We start from the raw sequence: 25,058 nt of genomic DNA, 5'->3' as shown, positions 1-25,058 counted from the left end.
GACCCACCCCAACCCCTCCACGTCTAAGAGGCCAAGTGATCAGCCAGACAGTTCCGTTTGTACAACAACTAAACTTTCAGTTAAAACTTCATGTTTGCAGGTGATATGAATTGAGATGGTTGAGACCTTTAACCCTTCATGTGCACAGGGGTAATTGCAATACAATAATGCAGTGCCAAACAGGTTAAAGATTAATATCAAAGTCTTTGACCAACATAATTGGGAGCATTTGAGACTTTTCCCTATTGAAATATTCTTTATTAGAATTCACCCTTCATACAAAGAACAAAGACATTTGTGGCTCTTCCAGGTAAAGTGAACAAACTGCAGCAATACCAACTAATGACATATCTGCATACACACACTGCCAAAGTAATACTTACTGAGACAGGCGAGTGGACGTCAAAGTCCAGAAGAGAAGGTCTACAGCATCTGTTTATTAAACTTCTTCACCAACAAGGGAATCGTACATTTTAGGACATTGACATATCTACCCTTTGCTGGTATGGGATGTTACAGACCCCTCCAGTAACATAAGAGTAATGATAATGGGTTTAATATTTTGAAAGAAAACAAACAAATAAAAACAAAAAACACGTGATCATGATTGACAGAAGCAGGAAGACTCCTGATGCATCATTTAGCTGCTGGCGGTCCGGGCATGCATACGCTTCGCCACCTCGTAAACATACGTTACATCTGGTCTCTTCTCTGGGTCTGGATTGATGCAAGTATTCACCACCATCCGCAGCTTTTGTGGAGAAGAGGAAAAAAAAAAAAAAACATTTATGGTTATAATCTGTACAAACTGCAAGTACCTGCAATTCACTGTTATGTACACGTTAGTGAGACCTACACCACGTCTAGGAACATGTTATTCCTTATCACAACAGGATACAAGTTCTAAACCATTCAAATGACATATTAAGGAAAACTGGACTCATTTTCCTGACACTATATAACCCTCCCGCTGGGCTAATGGGGTTAAAACCCCTTCAGACACTTACCTTTATCCAGCACCAGGCTCCCTCGGCGCTGGTGACCCCTCCTCTCCCGACATCAGCTCCCGAGTGGAGCGGAATGCGCATGTGCGGCAAGAGCGGCGCTCTTCTCAATGCTTTCCTATGAACGTTCTGCACGCGATTTTCAGAAGACAGCCACTAGAGGCTGGATTAACCCTGAAACTGCTATGTTTACATCTGAAGGGTTAAAACCTGGGGGACCTGGCACCCAGACCACTTCATTGAGCATTAAGTTGTCTGGGTGACTATAGTGTCCCTTTAACAATTTTCAAATGTTAGCTTAATGAAGTGGTCTGGGTGCCAGGTCCATCTAGGGTTAACCCTGCCTGATGTAAACATAGCAGTTTCAGAGAAACTGCTATGTTTACAAATGGGTTAATCCAGCCTCTAGTGGCTGTCTCATTGACAGCCACTAGAGGCGCTTCCGCGCTTCTCACTGTGATTTTCACAATGAGAAGACGCCAGCGTCTATAGGAAAGCATTGAGAATGCTTTCCTATAAGACTGGCTGAATGCGCGCGTCTCTCGCCACGCATGCGCATTCAGCCGATGACGGCAGAAGGAGGAGGAGATTCCCCAGTGCCGAGGGAGCCCAGCGCTGGTAAAGGGTAGGAATTTAACCCCTTCCTCACCCTAGAGCACAGTGGGGGGGGGGACCCAGAGGGTGAGGGGGACCCAAGTACCCTACGGAGCCAGGAAAACAAGTGTTTTCCTGGCACTATAGTGGTCCTTTAACTGAGACATCTGCAAATAAAACAGTTGGAAACTTTCCCAACAGTATTGAATCCTTTGGAAAGCTTATTAAAGTGAGGCCATAATAAGATTGAGGTTTTTTTTTTTTTTTTTTTTTTTTTTTAAGAAGGGGTATGCACTGCAGGTAAAAACACACTTATATACCAACTCTGCATATCACAGATTCGAACTGTCTATGTGATGACTGCATTCAGCAATTGGCCTGAATAGATATGCAAATCATTTTAATTTTTAAAGGATTGCACATAAAATACTATTAAGTATTTTCTTTAAAGGAACACTTGAGGCACCCTGAGCCCTCCCAATGAAGTGGTCTGAATATAGTGCCCCTGTCTCCTTAACCCTGCAATGTAAAACATTACAGTTTTACAGAAAATGCAATGTGTACATTGTAGGGTTAATACTACCTCTAGTAGCTGTTTCCCACATAGAGACTAGAGACGCTTCCTGCAGTTGCACAGAGTTTAACGCCACTAAATAAAGCTGGAAGTCCGGACGCTTTGCATGAGAACATCCAGTGTCTTGAAAATCCTATTAAAGGATTTTTAACCCTTTCATTGTGGTGGCTTGGCCTGGTGCAGAGAAACACTATTGTTCGGAAATACAGCTTTGTATTTCTAAAACTAAAGTGTTCCTTTAAGTTAAAGGGATTCTATAGTGTCAGGAAAACAAAGTCGTTTTCCTGGCACTATGTCTCGTAGACAGCCACTAGAGGCGGAGTTAACCCTGAGAGCTAATTATTGCAGTTTCTCAGAAACTGCAATAATTACAACTGTAGGGTTAAGGAACATTGCAAACAGACCATTTCAATGAGCTGAAGTGGTCTGGGTGCCTATAGTGTCCCTTTAAGTCAATCAATAACCAGTTTTAGAAGACTCTTATAGACAGACAGACATTTTACCCTATTAGGGCTAAAGTCTTTTTCATACTTCTGGTTTAATGATGACTATGTAGTTGTATGAGGTTTATTTTTAAAACCTAATCCTTGAAATACTTGGCTTTGGAGGCTGGGGTGTGTTTTAAAGTTTTTTGGGCTTTTGGCCAATTCAGCATGTACAGAAAACAGGGGTCAGGGTGAGGGTTGATTCTTACTTTTTAGAATGTCCAAGATCAAGTAAACACTGTAGACACAAAAGTCCACAAGAGTCTAACCTCAATCAATGTGCACCACAAGTCATACGGATGTAAAACACAAGCAACCGAATGTGAACCTATATGTTATACAGGCTAAGACAAATCCGCCTCTGTGTAGGTGACAAAATGCATTCATCTTTATATACCGATGTTTATGCCCCTGCGTGGGAAACTACTTACTATAACACAAATATGTTTGATGTACGTGTTTAAATTGTGATAACAATAAAAATATTCAAAACAAAAGTGCACAAGACGTATCCCTCAGTTGCTTACTACTACAATTTAGTAAAACTGGCTTGTATTAAGTAATGCATGGAGCTGAGAAGATATGATTAAGGGGAAACACTCCAGCTTATAAAAAGTGCAAATATCAAAAGAAATTAGCAACTTTAAAAGACAGCCAGAAGTGCATCAAGCTAAATATAAACTTATAAGAGAAGCAGTACCGCTACTTCCTGTTCGTTTAGCTGAGCGGAGCTAAAAGCTCATGAGGCAGGCAAATGCCCAGAGCACCTGCCTTGCAAAGACTTCTCTTAGAGGTGCATTGGGGAATCTGATTTTCGAAAAAAGAAAGTCTAAGCTAGGTAAGAAGAAGACTACTTGTAAAGACTGCAGACAAGAGAACTGCACCATTCGCAAGCTGGTTTTAGATATATCCCCAATAAAAAAAGTTCAATTAAATGGATACATTAGTTTCATTGGGGGAGGCTATATCTACAAAACAGTGTTTTTTTTTGTATCTGGGAAGTGGAGTGTTCCTTTAAGTGTCAAGACAAGATGACGGGTGAATGTTCATAATAATACCAGACACCCAACAGAAAACACATGCCAAGCACACTACACAGACTTATGGATCAAAGTGGTTCAAAAATTTCACTTATGCCATAATTTCTGGACTAGGTACTTCTGAAATATTGAGTTACAGATTTTAAGACACTCAGGCTAGTTTTTTCCTCTGCCATTACCTGTCCAAGTACTTGAATGTATATTGTGCCTAATGTAAGGGCTAGGAAAGACTGCTGCTTCCAAAACGTAGGGGAAAAAATAAGCAGTAAAACCTGCCTATATTGATCAAAGAATTGGACTATAAATGGATATATCTTTGGATATAGAATAAGCAACAGAACATTGGAGAACTGGTTTTGCAAAAAAAAAAAAAAGCAGTCTGGGGTGGACAGTTATCAATACTTGTGTTATCCAGTTGAAAAAAATCTGACCCACCCCTCCCACCCAAAAGAAAAACCGCACCACACAAAACTTCCGAGGCACAACATACTACAAAGGGACATAGTACATTTTTATAAATTCCTACAGATTAGCCATTTCCATTAGTCTAACTATACTCTTCCAGATGCATTCATGGAATACAGTATTCCAACACTGGAAGAAAAAAAAAAAAAAATACATGAGCAAATGCTACACCACCTTGCAAATATCACCAAAAAATCTGAAATAACTTTGGCAGACTGGAAGCATTAATCTCTGTAGCAATTCAACATTTGTTTTCTTTTGGCACACCAATTGGGGAAGGTGGAGGAAGAATGTCACTTTCTATAGATCACTTGTGAGAAGTAATCTTTGTTTTATTTTATTTGGTTCCTGTTACTGAATTTTAACAACAGGACAGCATACACGTATACATTGGACTAATTGTAGCTTACTGTAAAAGATCTCACAACAGTAAAATATAATGAGGATCAAATCACATCATCTATGAGGTCTACAGTTTGGTAAAATTTGTAGATAATCTTAAAGCCATGCTGTAATCAGAAAATGTGAGCTTTAATGTGAAACAAATCACTATTATTTATAGAGCTCCAACAAGTTCCATAGCGCTGTACAATGGGTGGACTAACAAACTTATTTGTAACCAGACAAGTTGGACGCACAGTAACAGCTGGGTTGAGGGCCCTGCTCAATGAGCTTACATGCTAGCGGGAGTGGGGTAGAGTGACACAAAAGGTAAGGTTAGGGTATAAAAGTAGGTTGCTAAGATAGTATTCATTGAGGGCTTAGTGTTTGTTCAGAGTTCATATTTACTGTACTCTTCAAAATGCCAAAGTATCCATAAGGACAGTAGAAAAAAAAAAAAAAAGAAATCAGGCCCGTCATTCAAGAGATATAAAAAAAAAAAAACACACGTTATATACTTTTTTTTACATTTTCGGAATAAAATGTAAAGAAAATAAAAACAAAAAACTTTTCCTACCCCTCTATGGTTTCCTGCCGGTTACCTCCCCCCCCCCCCCCCCCCCTTCTTAGTGTCTTAATAAATTATGGAGAGGCAGAGACTCTGCCACTACTTTGAATTTTAGCAGCGAGGGAGTTAATTTAAGGTGAAGACTTGTATTTTTCTATTTTTCTGACTGTGGCTTTAAAGTGGAAACTGAGCATTTTTGCTACAGAAAAAAAGTGTCTGTCTCTAACTGGGAGAAGATCTTCTGTGGGGCATGAGGTTTTTGATTTGTGCCCCTGGGCACTGACTCCGTATTCACACTTAGCTGCAGTATCGTAGCCCTGCAGGCAGGACCGGCACAGCCGCTCTACTGTGTGGTACCCTCATTATAATCCCCCTGAAGGTCGCCATGGCAACTGCCATCCTGAAGCATCCCTATACCTTACTAATAAGCTACCATGTGAAATGCAAATGCGGACAGTCTGAAAATTAGTCAAGGAGAATAGGCGATGAGGATGCAGATATGTGAAATATTCATGTGCAGAATGAAAAAGTAAAAGTGGGGGGGGGGGGGGGGGAGAACCACAGAAGAGAAGGGGGAGGAAAGGAGGAGACAGCGTGAGTGTCAGAACAAAAGGCTGCCCCTGACACTCATCCCATCATTGTACATTACAACTAGCAGTCAACTGCACAGAGACGAACAGAAGCTAGCTGCATACATGGTCGCTATATTTAGGTGCTGTCACTGCATGTGTGTTTAAAATTGAAAGAAGAAAAAAAAGTGTTTACTTTGCGCTGTTAAAAAAAAATACAGACCAAAAAAAACTGTACATAAAACTGTCAAAAGACAGTAAACCAATACTAGTAAACGTTCCAATTGGTTTATAATTAGCACTGGACTGATTATGTGCTTGGGTACAATCTTAATAGCCGTGATGGATTGCACCTAAATGTAAGCGGGTCTGCTGTACTGGGAGACAGGATGGTTAGGTTTAAGTAGACTGAAAGGACAGAAAGGAGATGGGCTTCTGCTCAGCACAAAGAGGGTGGATATCAGAACAGAGGAGGTATAATAGTATTAGAAATTTACACAAAGTACAAGAGACTCGTGATAATATTACATGTATGCTTACTAATGCAAGTAGCCTAAATAAAATGTGGGACAGAAACATGACTGGGCACTTAACTTAAATGGTTACACATTTTTTTTTTAGGAAGGAGAGAAAAAACAAGAAAGGTGGTGGAGAGTGTGAGTGTGAGTGTGTGTGTGTGTGTACCAGGAGTTAAACACAAATATTAAACAAGTGGAATGTGACAAGCTCTCTGGGTAGATTTCTGCTTGGGCAAAAGAAGGGTAACCAATTATTGGTTGGGATATGTTATAAACCACCCAATGTTAATATTAATGATGAAGAACAGCTGCTAGAGAAAATTGGAAAAGTTTCGGAGTAACACAATTTTAATTACCCGGTCATAAATGGAGATGGAGGGACTAGTAGTTCTGGAAGGGAATCAGCTTTTGTAGCCTGTTAAATTACAACTTCATGTCACAACTGGTATAAGCACCAACTAGAAAGGTAGCTTGTCTGGATCTGGTTATAACAAACATTCAAGTAGGGGAGAACCTCTGAAATAATTATCACAATATGGTGTCTTAAACTAAAGGACCACTATAGTGCCAGGAAAACATACTCGTTTTCCTGGCACTATAGTGCCCTGAGTGTGCCCCCACCCTCATGGACCCCCTCCCGCCAGGCTCTGGGGAGAGTAAAGGGTTAAAACTTACATTTATTCCAGCGCCGGGCGGGGAGCTCTCCTCCTCCTCTCCGCCTCCGATCCTCCCTTTCGGCTGAATGCGCAAGCACGGCAAGAGCTGCGCGCGCATTCAGCCGGTCTCATAGGAAAGCATTTACAATGCTTTCCTATGGACGCTTGCGTGCTGTCAGTGAGACAGCCACTAGAGGATTTGGAGGCTGGATTAACCCCATTATAAACATAGCAGTTTCTCTGAAACTGCTATGTTTATAAAAAAAAAGGGTTAATCCTAGAGGCACCTGGCACCCAGACCACTTCATTAAGCTGAAGTGGTCTGGGTGCCTAGAGTGGTCCTTTAAGCTCAAAAAAGCAAAAAACAACCCCAACATTTTTTTAAAGAACATAAATAAAAAAAAAAAAATCAAAGTGTCGGTACACTTCTGGGTGTGTTCGTTGACAAAAAAAAAACAAAAAAAAACAGGGAAAGGCAGACATTTTAAATAACGATTTTTCCTCAGTATATATTAAGGAGGAACCTAAGGCAAGAGACATACAATTGATTGCTGCACAACAAAATGTGCTTGGATGATTCAAGACAAGGTGCAGCAACTAAAAGTTAATGTAAACAAAGCTCTGGGGCCCAACGGCATTCACCCACAAGTACTTAGTGAGCCTCGTGTGGAAAGAAGTGAAGCTCTGTTTTTTAATCTTTGAGGATTCTTTTCTTTCAGGAATTGTACAGGAGGATTGGAGGAAGGCAGATGTAGATCAGATATTTAAACATGAACATATTTGCCTGGACATTTGAGCCATGTGAGCTTAACTTCTGTGGGTTGGTAAAGTATTTGAAGGGTTAGTAGTAGAAAATATTCAGAAATTCATTGAGAAGAACATTGTTATTGGCAAAAATCAGCATGTTTTAGAGAACATAGTTCATGTCAACAAAATTGCATTCTATGAAGTAGTAAGTATAGATTAGGGCATAGCAGTGGATGGGATCTACTTGGATTTTGTCAAGGTGTGTCAGAGTGGATATGATCGCATTTTACAAATATAATGAGGGCCAATACAAACTGTTGTCTGGTAATATATTCATAAACAGGACTATACATAAGACACAAGGTCACACATTTATACTGGAAGAAAGGAGATTTAGTATGAGTCAAAGGAAAGTTTGTTGTTAAAGTAAGAAAAAAAAAAAGGATGTGGAATTATCTGCCTGAAGAAGGGGTTTTGTTAGACTCTGTACAGATGTTTAAACAGCAACTGGGTGAATACGTACAAACACAATATACAGGGATATCATTTTAATTAGTGGGGTAATAGCTTCTTGATCCAAGAAGAGATCTTACTTCCATTCTGGGTTCAAGAAATATTATATATATATATATATATATATATATATATATATATATATATTTTTTTATGGTTTGCTGCAGAATTGTTAAGCATTTCAATTAGTGTTTTTTTTTTTTTTGCCTCGTTTTGAATCAACAGTAAAAATAGATGTGAGAAAGGCTGAACTTGATGGATGCATGTGCTTTGAGTTCTGGGAGAACTCAAAAGCAGTTCTATATGGTTTGACAAAAGCTAGAACTGCATCTATATCTTTTTTGCACCATAACAAATAAGGTGTAGTGGAGTTCTTATGGTGCTTAGAGTGTCTTTATAAAAGTTGGAAACTTGATGCCTTCATACAGATTTCCACCTGTGAATAAAGGTAGCACTAGCAGGATAAACAGCCGTCTGTAGCTGGGTGATTCATTTAGATATTGTGCCTGTGCTTCTAGCATAAAAACGTTAAAATACTCTTAACATATTAGACCACAAAATTGGCAAAGAAATGTGGGAAGAAAATACACATGCGGTCTTTCTACCCACACAACACTGTACAAATGTAACATTATAGAATCGCATTTGAATTTATCTGAGCCATCACAAATATCAAATACCTGTAGTCAGCACTCATAATTTGCAACAATTTTGTAAAACACCCAAGCGTCTACACAAACACAAATATGCACAACACACATACATTTAGAAAATTACATACAAACCTGCATTCTAGTATGGCAGAAAATGTTCGGGCCATCAACACTGAACATCGTTCACACAAAAACATCACATGCCACCTTGAAAGAATAGGACTTATTCCAAATTAGCAAAACACAATTAATATACTAAAATTAGGTTCACCTCTTCGGAATAGTGGTCAGAGGGTAAAGGAGGGTAGTCGCATTGTTCTATCTTCTTACACAATGAATACAGGTTCATCTTGTCACCATAAAATGGGCTTTGCAATGCAGCCATCTAAGAAAGGCACAGAAAAAAAAAAATATTTAAAGTTATCCTAATGCATTTAGATTTTTTTATTTTAATTTACTCATTGCTGTAATGGACATGATTCAATAAACAAGACAAAAAAACCATTTGCAGTCATAAGACATTAATGCCTCTGTTATTAAAATATCAGACCCCTCTTATCAAGAGTAGGCAACCATCGACACTCCAGATGTTTGGGACTATATCTCCACTGATTATTTGCAAGCATTATAGATGTAAGAGATTTTGTGAGACGTGGTCCACAACATCTGGAGTATTGAAGGTTGCATACCCCTGCCCTATATGTTAATAACAAAGCAGGTGGCTGGTAAAGACTGTCAGGTATTTGGCAAGTCCTCATTTATGATGAAAGATAAAATACATGTTCAAGAAACAGACAAAATAATGTACATATTAACAACCAGTTCAAATTAGAGGAGTGAAGTTGGTTTTTCTTGAAACAAAGGGAAAAAATATATCTTTGAAAATTACAAAATATGGAATTCAATAGAGGGGAATATTTTTTCTCCTTAAGAAACATCTTTTACCAATGTTGGTCTAATGGGTTCACAGCCATCCCTTGAACCCTTCCAACTACATGAACATGGATGTGACAAAAACGAGAGACAAAAGGTTATGCCCGCAGGTGGACCACATTCAAGGTGGTTCTAGATCTGTAAGAGCAACATGATCCCCTCAAGAACGGTTGTAGAGTGTTATTACTGACTGCATAGTGTAAAATAATAAACTGACCAAAAACCATCCAGAAATACCCAAACTGGTATCAAATGTATTGTGAACCAAAAAAAATGTAAATACACAAAACAAAAAACATATACATACATAAATAACATACATTATGAATATGTGGAATGATACTTCTATTTTCGATGTCTTGAAAAAAAAAAAAAGTTACCATGTATGATTAATCATCGCAAATCATTAAAGCACCATAATCACTTCATCTTAAAGACACTAACCATGCAGAATTTTTCTAAAAAGGTTTCATCCCAGTGATAAACTTTTTCCCCCCTTTATGTGTATTAGTTTCTACACACAGCTCCTTTTGCCCATCTCCCAGGAAAGATAACTGACTCACTTGTGTAGTGTGCAGGGAACTACGATGCAAGCTGCAATGTTTGTAATTTAGGACATATTGAGTGCAATAAATGAGTTTCCTGTCCCTGCTAGACTACCACCATCATGTTCTGTGATATTTTTAGCTGTGGCTGGTCAGAGTTTAAATACAAATGTTATGTATCTGAATAGCGAGGCAATCACTTGATAAATATATTATGTGAAACATAACTCCAATAAACCTTATCCAGTGGTTGGCTGAGCCGGATCAGAATTTTAGCACAAAAACAGCTTTTTAGAGCAATCCATTTTAAAGGACACTTTAAAACTGTCCTTAATGACCACTAAAGGCACCTAGACAACTTCATCTCAACGATTAGTTCCGGACGCAGTGCTCCTTTTCGTTTAACTGTGCAATGTAAAGCATTGACGTTTAGTAGATACAACAATGCACTTGCATTGCAGGGTTAAATACACCTCTAATGACTGTCTACATGACAGAAGGTAGAGGCACTTCCTCTGAGAGAACAGAGCTTAACTTGGTTCTTACACCTAACCTCCATTTCACTGGAGGGGTGCAGTGCTGGCTGTGCATGCGCTTTTCATCCCCACTTCTCTTGTATGACAAAAGAAAAGCATGTTCCAGGAGGCAGATCAGGTGGGTGCAAGAATTCAATCTCTCTGCTTGTAAATTAAAAAAAATTTGGGAGAGAAGAGGTTGAATCCAACAAAAGAGTACTATAGCATTAGGAATACAGGTTTATATTCCTAGTATTTATTTAAACCAATATAACCCTAATTCATACATTTCATTAAAACAACATCTCTCTTGGAAGATTTGGACTAGATATATGCCCTCAATGTCTAACCTATAACAAGCATTTGACTGAAAATGGCCAGAACCAACAAGGAAGTAATGTGCACTAAGTCAGTTCTGTAGCAATAATATTACAAATACAGCATAGAGTTTCCATTTCAGCATTAAAAAAAAAAAAAAACACAATATGGACACCTTCACTATGAGCACACAGGTACTGAAAATATAATTTAAAAAAAATACTGACAGTAATGATAAACAATATATGATTCATACGCAGACAAAATTCCTCTGTTACACCAATATACAGTCTTCTAAAACAAGAAGCATTTAGCCTTTTAATAAAATGAACTCTATAGGCACCCAGACCACTTCAGTTCATTGAAGTGGTCTGGACACAGTGTCCCTTTTGCACTTAGTGCTGCAATGTAATACACTGCCGTTCCAGAGACACTGCAATGTTTACATTGCAGCACTAAGTCTGCCTCCAGTGGCTAACAAATAGCTACTAGAGGCGCTTAATGGCGGTTTACGGACTTTGATCCGGTAACGGACGCTGGATGCCCTAACACTCTGCATTAGGACATCCCTGTGTCCCTTGATGCAATGCTTTCCTTTCGGGTGGCCTAAAGACCACGTGGCACACTCTGCAAATGCACATTAGTGCCCACTTGTCGAGAGACATCTGAGGACCCAACGCTGATAAGTAGATCGATATTTTGTTTGTATTCCTGGCATTGTAGTATCCCTTTAATATATTTTTGTTGCATAAAATGTATATTATTGTATGGCAACCAGAATATTTTCTAAAGCTATTTTGACTATATGTTAAGATTCTACCTCTGTGGTTGGGATTGTTTTTGAAATGGGTATACAATTTTATGTTAATCAAAAGTGACAGTTCTCTTTCATTATCTTGCAGAGTACAGCAATTTTATTGACCCCCACTATCATATGAAAACAGTTCAGAAAGCATGATACAAATATCCACAAATGAATATCTTCCAAAGGTCTGACCACTTCAAATATTTAGTTTAAAAAAAAAAAAAACAACAGTTTTGGTATGGAAATTCCTAAAACCTTTTTGTGCTTGCATTTGATTTATCCTGTTCATTGATTGGGTATTTAAAGGAACACTTTCCGGCTACCCATATTAATGTATTGGTCATGTATCAGTCACCCAAAGGGTTAGATTTGCTTTGTACCATTGCTTAACATTCTAAACATATTAACAAACAGATTTTATACAGACATGAAGCTGTGCATTGTATCAGATGACAGTGAAAGATTGTATGAAATGAAGGAATAGTTCTCTTTTATTTATGCAATTACAGAGCATATGCAGCCATGCATTGTCCTCAATGTGATATTTCCAGGTGTGAAAATGAAAAGGCTACCATATTAAACAGTGCACACAACGGTACCAGTTTTTCTTTAAAACACACAGTTCACAAACTGAAATTAGAAAGGGATGAAACCGCGCAGGTTTTAAAGATTGCCAAGCTTTTGTACACGTGCTAAGTAATTTTGCAAAAAAAAAAAAAAATGGGATTCATTAAATCATGAATTTCTGCAGCCTTTTATGAAATGAAATGTAAAAACCTTGAGCCCTCAATACACAAAAGGAAGAAGGGAAATAACTAATCCTCTCTAGTGTTTGTGAATAATGGGTAATGCATACTGTATAAAATAATATGCAAAAAATATATATTGGACTTAAAGCAATCGGATGGTGTAATCAGAGCTGGTGTGACAGAGAAAAATGTACCAGCACTGTTGGCCATCTTAATTCATTAATAAAAACTCATGTGTATCCTGTTGAATGGAGATGCTGAGAAATTCTCATTTCTTTAGCATGACACAGTTAATCATGGAACAAAAACTCCGCCTAAAGATTCCATAACAAAGTAAGTCTGCTCCACATGTAGACTACCAATAATTTAGTAATTAAAGTAATAGTTTCATTTCTGGCAATTGGTGCAAATCTAGAAGAATTTTATATTTTCAGCCATGAACTCCCACCAGAGCAGAGAGTAGATGAAATTTCACAGACAATCCAGATTATTTTATAGCTTTTAAAGGAAGAATTGCATACCTTCCACAAACTCTGTATAGTACAGGATTTTAGAATTTACAAACAGTTAATCAATTTCCGTTTATTGAAAATAGCTTTGATTAAATGCTATGGATTACATAATTATTTTTTGTATTGTGTTTTGTAGATTGACTGAGGTTGTTTAATAACTTGCGCTTATAAAAACAAAGGAAAGCAGTAGTTTGATTCACAGATATGTTTCACCTATTAGTCACAGTAAGGTTAACGGTGAGGCTGGGACATTGCATTACAGATCATAGCTAAACACTTTTATCTTTGTATCTGATTGTACAGTGTTATGCATTTAGTGCAGTATGTCTGGTCTATGCTGTGAATTTTAATTGTGCTATGCTAGGCGAAATAAAAATAAACAAACAAAGGGAGCTGTCTTAATCATGAGTGAGCTGCTTCTGTGCTAAATACAGGAGTCCACCGCTTGGTGAGCGAGACATGCAAATGCCTCCTTGAGTTTCTTGCCCTATCATCCGATTCCCGGGTTGTCGGATTCCCGGGTTGTCGGGGGCATATTCCCCATGGAGTGGCGCGTGTTGCGTAGGCATTCAAGCGGTCCATCTGCGTGGCTGGAGCTATTTTGTGGAGGTCTGCTATTCAAGATCCCCAGTCTCTGTATCTTGGCTAGGCCCCAGTTGGCTGCCGGTTTTACCCTCAGGGTGTTGGGCCCTAGGTGCTTAGATGTACCTCGGTTCTTGGGCCTCCGCCTTGCAGGTATCAGGGTTCTCCGGTGCCTCAGTTTTCTTTTCGTCAAGGGGGGCGAGGGGGTTTGAGGTGTGTGAGTCTCTGATATCGGTGCTTCCAGGGTGTGGACATGCTTTTGTCTTGCTTCTATTGTCGCCCAGAATTTGGCAAGAATGTCATCCAGCTTGCTCAGGGTCGAGGCAAGGAGGGTTTCAGCTGTGGGCGCCGCGATTTTGGGAGCCGCATGGGCACTCGCGTGCAGTAGCAATGCGTGGTCTCCTGTGACCGGGATGACCCCCCCGGTCCAGAGGGGGGAAGGCGGGGGAGTGTTGCTGTGAGGTACAAGATGTGGCGCCTGGAGAGCGGCCGTCCCTCCGACGCCAGTCAGGCTTGTGGGCCGCAAGAAGCCGACGTCCGGTGTACCGGGTCAGGACAGCGTCAAGATTGGTACCGTTGGAGTCTCCCAGGTCCTCAGGGTGCTCTTGACCTGTTTGTGCGCTAGTATGGCTGAGGTAGCATGCGCTTAATTTGCAGGCTTTGGTGAGGAGCTCGCCCTGCATGCATCCGCTCAGCCTGCCAGTCAGGCCCCGCCCCCCAAAAATTGATAATTTTTAATTTCATCATAATAGTGTTCAGACTAATTTGCTGGCAATTATTACGCTTCAGTCATAATTTTCTTGCTGCAACCCATCATTCTCAGACTTGTTTTGTATATGGACATTATAGTTTATAGCAGCAATTCCAGTTTTTAAAGAGGAAAGGGAGCACACAATTCTACCCACCCTCCAGTCTTCTAAAACGAGGATTACATAATAATTGGATATACCACATTCTGTAATGAATAGCAAGGTTTATCTGGGAACAACCTGAAATATATTTTATAGGCAGATAAGGACACTGACTTGACAACACAAACTCAATGCCAACTCTATCATCTCAACACAATGAAGTGCAATCTCCATGTCAAAGATCAAAAAATCAGATGCCGAGTAAAGTTCCAGTAATGGAGCACAAAGCAAGCACCAGGCAGTGGAAGCTCTAAACCTAAAGAAACAGGCAGACATATTTGAGGGGTACAATGTTACATTACATATGCTTTTGTTAGAGCCGCATGTATAAGGCTGGTAAATTACTTAATATGACTAGTTATTTAATATGTTTACTAATAGCTGGCCAGTCGAGACTGGAGTTCTCATATGATTACTTGTAGATAATCTTTACCAAACACCCATCATTTCTACTTTAGACTCAAAGTAAAGATTAAAAGCATTTGGTGCAATCTACGACAAAGTTATTCCACTGAAAGCCTCCCCAACTATTTGAGAAGTAATACTGTACTAAGATACATAAATGATAGTCTGGTCATCATCCCCAGCTCCATTATACCTTCCTAGGGGAGCAGAGCTCTGTTGCACAGAGAAAATATATTGCTCCTTGTAGTAAGCATTGTACAGGAATCATACAAAGAAAGAAAGAAAAAAGGAGAGAAGAAATAAAGAGAACTCAGATGACATGGCTTGATAAATAGCAAAAGGAAGTCAGTATTACTTTCTACAGTTGAGAGGAATGCCTGATCACAAATGCTCTTCTATTGCATTTTTGTGCAACTGACCCAGTGCACGTGTTTCCAAAGAGCATCATGGGGCGATGTAATCCTGAATAAGGAAGTGCTGCAGAAGAAATTAAATTATTTTGTACAGCTCCAGTTACATGAACCAGTATTTGCCATTCACTGCCAGTAGAAAGGGATCTGTTCTTCAAAGATGAAGTTACTGCAAGACAGCCACAACTGATTAAATGAAAAACTATCCATTCTACCCATATATGTGTCCCATTGATTTACATGCATATTAAACCTTCAAAAGCATTAAAAATGTCTTGTAAGCAAAAAGTTGATCATTCATCATATGCGTTACAGTAGCCATTTGTGTTCTATACCTCCATTTAAGTTACAGAAATTCCCTTTCCCACTGTATATAGATGTATAAAGCTGTATACACAAAGTATGGATACATAGTCAGGAAGTTTAGCTAATGTGACAAATTAAAAAATGGGAATAGTTCTAGTTACCTTACCACAGTCGACTATTCAGAGTTTGGGGAAAATAAACACAAAGCCCAAATGTTTAGAAATGAGCAACAATCAAAACCCTCAAAGCATCTTGTTAATGCCAGATGTTTGATGAGAATTCCCACACTTGTTCAAACGGACAGAAAAATTACATTCTCAAACAAACACTGTTTAGGACCATGGTGCACTTGATGTAATAAATCTTGAAGTCAACAATTTTAGGATTGCAAAATTTGTGTGATGTGATTAATTTGACAGGCATAGCATACCCAAATATTGTTAATATTTGGGTATGATGTACAGTGTCCATGATGTACCAGTTATTCATAAAAGGATACTTTGAAACAGGCTAATTCAAACACATGTTTACACATGGTCTGTCCAGCCCTTGTTAATATAAAGAGAAAGGTCTGCGCGATGTAATCTGGCCGCCAGGGAGAGTGGACTGGAATGCGCATGTGTGAACGACAACTTCACTATACTAGTCAGTGGGGGAGCTAGACGCCGTTGAGTGAGCATGTGTACTTTGTGGCCGTCACAATCAAAATGACTTGAGTAGAGCAACGGGTCTGCATCAAATTTTGCGTTAAAGGGACACTCCAGACTACTTCTGCCCATTGGAGTGGTCTGGGTGCCAACTGCCACTAACCTTAACCCTGCGCGTGTAATTATCGCAGTTTTCATAAACACGAAAAGTGTGTTATAACGACGCTGGACGTCCTCACGTTGCCGAAATCCCCATAGGAAAGCATTGAAAGCATTATTCAATGCTTTCCTATGGGGAGGCCTAAAGCCCGTGCACGGGAGGAGCATAGGTGGAGCCTGACCCAGCGCCAAGGAACATTGTGCTGGATACGGGTAAGTCACTGAATGGGGTTTTAACCCCTTCAGCAACTTGGGATGGGGGTGGGAGGGAGAGGGGACCTGCAGTGCCAGGAAAACGGTTTGTTTTCCTGGCACTGGAGAGTCCGTTTAAGCCTCGACATTCCTCCGCGGTAACTATTTGGATGACTCAGAAGGCTTTTGGGGACGATGTAATGAGCGTTGGGCAAACAAAAGTGAGGTACAAGCGCTTCAAAGATGGCCAAAGATTTGGCGCCCCAAATCTAAAATCACCTTTGAAAGGGAAGAGATTTAAGATCGTCTATGAGATTCAAGTAACTACAATGAGGCAGCTGAGGGGAGAACTGTATGTGGTCCCAAGGTGCCTACTTTGAAGGGGACTGAGGTGTCATTGTCCTATGTACAACGGTTCTTGTAAGTTGGATCTTCTTCAATAAATGTCTACTTTTCATATTACACGAATGGATACTTTCCAGACAGACCTTGTATATTTATTGCCCTTTACTTTGCTTAGTTTACTCTAATAACTGGAGAGCCCCCATATACCAATCTAATAAAGCACCTTCCGTTTCAGGAGGAATGGGAGCTTCATAGCCAGAATGTACAGTTTTTAAAAATTGCAGGAGCTATGTAATCCTATTTAAAGATGATAAAACTAAAATTTTATACAACCTTTAGCTAACGAAGTTATGTGTTTTTATTATATTTATTTGTAATTCCTGGCTTTTCCCCAAGTACATTGACACCCACAATGCAGTGTCACATCGTAACACTAAAGGAATGCCTGATTACAAATGCTCTTCTATTGCATTTTTGTTCAACAGACCTAGTGCACATGTGTTTCCCAAGAGCATCATGGGGCAATGTAATCCTGAATAAGGAAGTGCTGCAGAAGCAAGTCAGCATGACCAAAAATCCCTAATAAAGGTTAGGTCTGCAACTAAACTGCAACAAAATCAGACGGTCATGGAGACAAAATGGGACCAACCTTGATCTATAGAGGTAAAGTGAACCCTGTGTATATGCATTTCATAAAAAAACACACAGAGAGGGTGGATTTTATAAATTTTAAATCAGTGTAATATGGTAGGTGTCCAAAACCTTGCAGTAAATTGCTTATACATCACATGGATATATATATATATATATAATTTATATTGTTAACCAAAGTATTTTATAGGCAACCACTGAAAAGTTCTTCTCCAGCATTTAGATATTGTACACAGCTATTTACTATACTGTTTTGTTAGACATAATTTGACACGTATAAATATAAACGAACCAAACTTGCAACATTAAGAAAGGCAACATCATATTAGATAATACAAATATAAGCCAACATTTGTGCAGCTCTATGCCATTTAACCCATGCCTGCTAAAAGCCATTCAAAAAAAAAAAATGTAACCCACTATGCAGGAAAGTGGCCTATAAAAAATGCAAGATGCTTTCTTAAATCTTCTCTCTGGTTTGCAGTGTCCCAATAGTGAATAATGCCTTGAAGGGCGCTTGTCATCGAACAGGTTAATGTCACACGTTGTAGGTGGAAAGGAAAAAAAAATAATAAAATAACACGCAGAACGTCCCCCGGAGGAGCCAACCGCGACTAGTATATTTTCATGCATCTCCTGCTTTGACAGATGAAAAATGTCAACTGTCCTGTTTTTATTTTGAAGCTTTATGCACTATTCATCTGCTTCATTAGTGTATCTTCCCGACTTCTCTCTGACAGCTGCGCTCTCTCTCTCCCCCCCACCTTCCTCCACTCTACCTCAACTCCCCCCATCTCTCCCCCCCCCCCCCTATTTCTCCTCTCGGCAGCTGAATTTTTCAGGCTAATTTGATCTTGCACACTGAGCCGATCTTGGGGAATGATTGACTTGCTCTTCTGACCTCGCGGCCTGATTAGTATTCCTGGGGTGTCTTGAAAGGACAGGATCCCACAGTCTGTCTTTAAGGCTGGTGGCAGTATATTCCTCTCTCTCGCTTTTGCTTTCTCTCAGCATGCTGTGTTGAAAAGCCACCAACTTACAACCTTGTCAAGAATGCAGTCGCTGTGCTTAACAATAAGAAAAAGGGAAAAAATAGCATGTAATACCTATTTTCACATGTAAAGGTCTGTGTTCTAAAAATTAATCTCCATCCTAATTGAGGCTTGCTCGTTTGCATATCAATTAAAACCAGAATTAGAGGGCCTTATTTAATTACAAAGAAATTTTGCATTTGCAATTTTCACCATGTCCTCATCTTCATTAATTCCAACTTTGTGGGAATAAAAAAAAAAAAAAAAAAAAAAAAAAAAAAAAAAAAAAAACAGCACCGCTCTTTTCATATGGAAGAAAAGGTCTAATTTTCTTGAGTGCAAAGTGAATTTTTGGACACCATGACCTCTTCAATTGCATGTGCATTATAAAATGGAAAATAAAAAGGACCAGGAATATTACTAATAAGCTGAAGCGCAAACAAGAATTAATATATAAAAAGACAATTAATTAAGATGAAAGCATAATTGAAGATTAAAAGAGAAGCACTTTAGTCCAAGGGTCAATTAGACTACTAGCAGGAAAGCAAACATTGTTAAGTATATACAGATGATCACAGAGGCAGCTATGTACTATCACTGGTATGCATGAAAAGACTTCATAGAACAGAAAGCCCATCTTACAACCAGGGAGCTGCCAATTTGCAAAGGTACCAGACTGACCAAAATAATGAGACCTGCAATTAATTACACAGTGCCAAGAGTCCATACTCATTCCTTCCCCCCCCCCCACCACATTTTCTAGGGAGTGTGTATAAAGCAAATAAAGGCTAAGTTTTACAAAATCCTCTTATAACAGAACCTAAATGCAGTGGTCATTTGCTTTATTTATACTTTTTTTGAAGTTTGTGGTTATTAACAACAGAGTGCCTCAAATTTCCCTACGACATAGTCAGACAAACAAAGGACTGGCTGAGAAACGATGATATTTCAGTGGTGGGCCTCCGGGATCGGAATACTGTGGTCTGCAAGTTCGCTCACTGGGTGCAGTAACATTCCCCAGGCAGAAGTAGCATGCACAGTAAAATACCTTTATTTCTCCTGGTCTAATATTAACCACTCAGTAGTTCTAAAAATCTAGAAATGTCTCCAAAATCAATCATCCAACCGGACAACATTTTTGTTTTTATTGTTACAGTTAGCAAAGCAACAATATGTTATTCCCAAGCAATGAAATGATGTCACACTTCATCACGTTGCTGCTCTTGTACCTCCCAATCCATCGCTCAATCTGCTATGTAGATATCAACACTCTAAACAGGGTAGCATTTCAAGCTCCATCTCTAGACAAGTACACCTTCTGCCACACGACTACTACTCTGTAAAACACATCCAGTCCTCCTTCCATTTCTTCTAAACCCTACTGCCCTACCCCCCCCCTCCCACCTAGACCCCATAGAAGAAGCAGTAATTTACAGGAGTACATATATGTGCTTTTATGGCTATAGTTTCTTATAAAGTAAATAAAACTCATTAGAACATTTTTTTTTTATATATAATAAACCAAGCCAGGCAGCAATTTATGTAGAATAGTCAGCGAGTCACACCCGCAAACAAATGGATAACCATATTTCTGGTCTTTCCGGTATGTTAAAAAGGTAATACCAGTAAGCATCCCTAGCAAAAGAAACATTCTTGACAATCAGGTAAGACAAACAAAAAATATTGTAATTCTGGAAGAGCACAAATTATGTTACAGTAAATCTAATAAACGCAGACAGCTATTTGCGGAGGAAGTTTTCACACTGTGTCTTCTTGTCATTCCTGTTGGTCAATGGTAATTTATTTTGTAATTACCATGTCGTCATATTTCTATATATTTCCCTAATTAAAATATACACATTGTTTTTCTGTGTTAGCCTTACTCTCAAAAGGCTTTTAATGGCCAACATCTTACTAGGGTTTTTTTTTTTTTATCTTCTAGGACTACAGTTACTCACAGATCTTTACCTAGGATGCGCTTTCTAAATGTGTGCCTATGCATTCTTGGTTCTTGCATGTTAAAAATGCAGCACTGTCTTCTGCTGTAAACTGCCTATTCTGATATACAGCACTTATTAAATAAAACCATTTATCTGATCCAGACACACCCTAATAAAATGTGCATGTAAGGACATGCTTTTTTTGTTTTTATTTTATGGACCTGCACATTTTAAAACCATTGTAGGACACATGCTGTTACCTTTAAAATATACTAATTAAGTATGTCATACCCGATTAAATAACTACCGGTATTTAAACCAATATGAATGTCCACATAGGCCAACATTAACCTAGGAAATCTGTGTTTTAGCATCATCTTTTTGTTCAATAATGACGTTAGGGATAAGAATTTTTAAAAACCACTAAAGTCACCCAAGACGTCAATGAAGTGGTCATGTGATTTTTCTTTTTGATTTTTTTAAAGACTGCAATATTTACATTGAAGGGTTAAATAATTTCTGACGCCACTAGAGGCACTTTCTCCTTCAGAACACAGTGAGACTCTGTCCAGGAATCAAATACTGCTGATTACAGTGTTGTGTGCAGCGTTTGGCCGCGCATGCCTAATTTCAATCCATTTATTCTTTATAAGAAGCAATGGCTTGGAGGAAATCACGAGTGATGTCATCCTGAATGCTCACTTCACCGGAGAAGAAGGATCTGGAGGCTTCAGTAGAGGAGTCCAAGTGCTGGAAGAAAGGGCGAGTAGACTAACTTAACTTTACAGAGCAATAGGTGGTGGACCGTGATCTCTTCGCTCTACAAGAATCTTAGTCCAGAGATAATGGTTATTTCCGTGACTATAGCTTCCCTTTCAGTAAATGGATGATTACCCATCTACTGTTATATAATAGGGTAACGTTTGTAAGATAACCAATGTTATGTGTCACAAACACTGTTTATGCTCTGTTTCCCATTGCTTTTTCCCCTCCTTTTTATCATTAGCAATTATTTAGTTCAAGGCTTTTGTTTGGAATAGCCCTGCAGTGGACCTGACCATGTCCAGAATCTTCATTTGTTTTAATTCACAGCCTTCCTTCCTTAAAGGTATTCCCAAATTTTTCTTGGCCATTATAAGCATTGGGCTCAAACACTCCTAGTACTGAAAGGTAGCTTCAATAACCCATGTAATTCCAGGCAGATTTACAAAACCGATGTATACATTTTTGAGTCTACAATAAACAGATTTTGACAACAGAGTTACAAAAATAAAAGCTACGTTTCTACAACAGATCTTAATGGCTCATCAATCTCCTTTGGAGAAAATACATTAACATTAACAGAATCAACGTTTGACACTATTTTCTGTGTGGCAAACAAAAGTCAAATAGCAGATCAATGTGTTACAGCAAACTTTCTCCAGTAACCAAGTGGTAACAAACAACTGGAAACAAGTTACATGACCATCCCAATACAGTATTGCGTATACTTGAAAACAGTAGTGGCTATGTATGAATAATAATTCTGGAGCAGTATTCCGAATGGGTAGCAAAAGGCAGCAATATTACTTTGGTTTCCATGACAATTGTACCATGTAGATATTCATACTAGAATCACACTTACCAAGCAATCCGTACAGAAGGAAGTGTATAGTTCTGAATGCCAGTGCACAATCGTGTACACCAAACAACATCTTACATTTAAAAGGCGGAGCTGACCAGCGAGCTAAGCGGACACAATCAACATTAGCTCCCGCCGCCAATTGCTAAAAGGCGGAGCTGACCAGCGAGCTAAGCGGACACAAGCCACATTAGCTCCCGCCGCCAATTGCCAATATTTCACGAAGAGGACCTCAACCTCTTGGAAGCTCCATCTCCACCCCGCAAATACCGGGGACAGGTCCAGCGACAGCCAGAATCCTCACTGGCTTCGAAGTCATACCTTGCAACCATGGTCTCAGACCTAAAGGTCTACATCGCCTGAAATAGGAGTACTTCGGGAGGACCTGGGCACTCTGACAGGCAGAATCAAGGTCATAGAAGAGGAGAACCACGACCTTAAAATTCAACAAGACTCCTCTAGGACGCAAATAAATTACCTCCACTCTACTTGTGAGAACCTGGCAACCGGCTGCGCAACCTGAAGGTACAGGGGGATCCCGGACACTGCGGCTGAGCTGCCACAATTTGTAAGGAGGCTGCTCTCTACAGCTTTAACACCTAAACAGGCAAAGGGACCACAACTCAACTTTAGGGACTTTTCCGCCTACCAGGCCAGACACACGCTAAGTCCCACACACCTAGAGATGTCATGTGCTTCAGGTTCCGAGGTGACAAGGAGGTGTTCCTGAAAACCACCAGGGATCAAGTGCCATATATGTTTGAGAAACTCACTCACCTTTTACCAGGATCTGAGCCAACCGACCCTGCAATAGCATGCAACACCGAAGACCATGACGTCCAGCCTGCGAGCTGCATCTATCTCCTACAAATGTGGTTATCCCAGGGCTCTCATAGCCGAAAAGGTTGTCTAGAGACACCGACTGACATCCCACTCTGAAGCAAAGACTTTCATGCGATCACTGGAACGCTCGGCCACTACAGCCTCTAACAACACTATGTGGCTGTGTTCACCCCATCGGGCTTCTCAGCCCCGGGCTGATCACCCTCTGAATGGGGTTGTACCTACCTTGCCACAGGCCTAACCATGGTCTATTTTAATATCATATGCTTAATTACTATGCCTCAGTTTATTATCGATTATACTCCTTTTTCTTCTTTTTATGTTCGATGTTTGCCTCACCGCTATCAGACGCTCACAGCGGTATTCACCTGACACAATTCATGTGGTGCTCCAAGTTGGTTCCTTTGTGCATCCCCCCAAAGCTCTGGGGTCATAGAGCTATTAACTGCCCGAACTTATTCATTTGCCACGTTTGCGCAAAGACAGCACTAGAGCCATCTTAAGTGCCCCAGGTAGACGGACTCACAGGGCTACCGCCCAAGATTTCATATTGCGGGCTACCAATGCACGCTTGTATGGACTCCATAGGAGCTGCCTCTCGATGGCTCTCCACTACTGAGGCAAAGCACGCCACCCATTCTCCTTACCCTCAACTAACCAAAAGGCAGGATCCCCCCCCAGCATTCACCACTGTCCAGTTATGTCCCATAGAATTGTATTGACATGACTTTTTCTGAACTGTAAAAAATTAAAGTTATTCTACAGGGAGTGCAGAATTATTAGGCAAATTAGTATTTTGACCACATCATCCTCTTTATGCATGTTGTCTTACTCCAAGCTGTATAGGGTAGAAAGCCTACTACCAATTAAGCATATTAGGTGATGTGCATCTCTGTAATGAGAAGGGGTGTGGTCTAATGACATCAACACCCTATATAAGGTGTGCATAATTATTAGGCAACTTCCTTTCCTTTGGCAAAATGGGTCAAAAGAAGGACTTGACAGGCTCAGAAAAGTCAAAAATAGTGAGATCTTGCAGAGGGATGCAGCACTCTTAAAATTGCAAAGCTTCTGAAGCGTGATCATCGAACAATCAAGCGTTTCATTCAAAATAGTCAACAGGGTCGCAAGAAGCGTGTGGAAAAACCAAGGTGCAAAATAACTGCCCATGAACTGAGAAAAGTCAAGCGTGCAGCTGCCAAGATGCCACTTGCCACCAGTTTGGCCATATTTCAGAGCTGCAACATCACTGGAGTGCCCAAAAGCACAAGGTGTGCAATACTCAGAGACATGGCCAAGGTAAGAAAGGCTGAAAGACGACCACCACTGAACAAGACACACAAGCTGAAACATCAAGACTGGGCCAAGAAATATCTCAAGACTGATTTTTCTAAGGTTTTATGGACTGATGAAATGAGAGTGAGTCTTGATGGGCCAGATGGATGGGCCCGTGGCTGGATTGGTAAAGGGCAGAGAGCTCCAGTCCGACTCAGACGCCAACAAGGTGGAGGTGGAGGTGGAGTACTGGTTTGGGCTGGTATCATCAAAGATGAGCTTGTGGGGCCTTTTCGGGTTGAGGATGGAGTCAAGCTCAACTCCCAGTCCTACTGCCAGTTTCTGGAAGACACCTTCTTCAAGCAGTGGTACAGGAAGAAGTCTGCATCCTTCAAGAAAAACATGATTTTCATGCAGGACAATGCTCCATCACACGCGTCCAAGTACTCCACAGCGTGGCTGGCAAGAAAGGGTATAAAAGAAGAAAATCTAATGACATGGCCTCCTTGTTCACCTGATCTGAACCCCATTGAGAACCTGTGGTCCATCATCAAATGTGAGATTTACAAGGAGGGAAAACAGTACACCTCTCTGAA

At 39.9% G+C, this 25,058-nt stretch overlaps 1 protein-coding gene across 2 annotated transcripts in view; it reads right to left on the bottom strand.

Annotated features, from left to right (window-relative positions):
* Positions 1 to 228: 228 nt before the first annotated feature.
* Positions 229 to 25,058, bottom strand: part of NEK7 (NIMA related kinase 7) — a 71,409-nt gene continuing 46,579 nt past the window's right edge. For both annotated transcript variants that reach the window (XM_063426106.1, XM_063426105.1), the window contains 2 exons: positions 9,039 to 9,152; positions 229 to 751 (listed from right to left, as the gene is read on the bottom strand). In XM_063426106.1, the coding sequence (XP_063282176.1) occupies positions 641 to 751; positions 9,039 to 9,152 (225 nt within the window). In that variant the 3' untranslated portion in view covers positions 229 to 640. The remainder of the gene's footprint in view (positions 752 to 9,038; positions 9,153 to 25,058) is intronic.

This window comes from Pelobates fuscus, chromosome 7, assembly GCF_036172605.1.
Source record: "Pelobates fuscus isolate aPelFus1 chromosome 7, aPelFus1.pri, whole genome shotgun sequence".
NCBI classification, from domain to species: Eukaryota; Metazoa; Chordata; class Amphibia; order Anura; family Pelobatidae; genus Pelobates; species Pelobates fuscus.
Note: the sequence above shows the minus strand (reverse complement) of the source record. Positions and strands in the feature narration are given on the sequence as shown.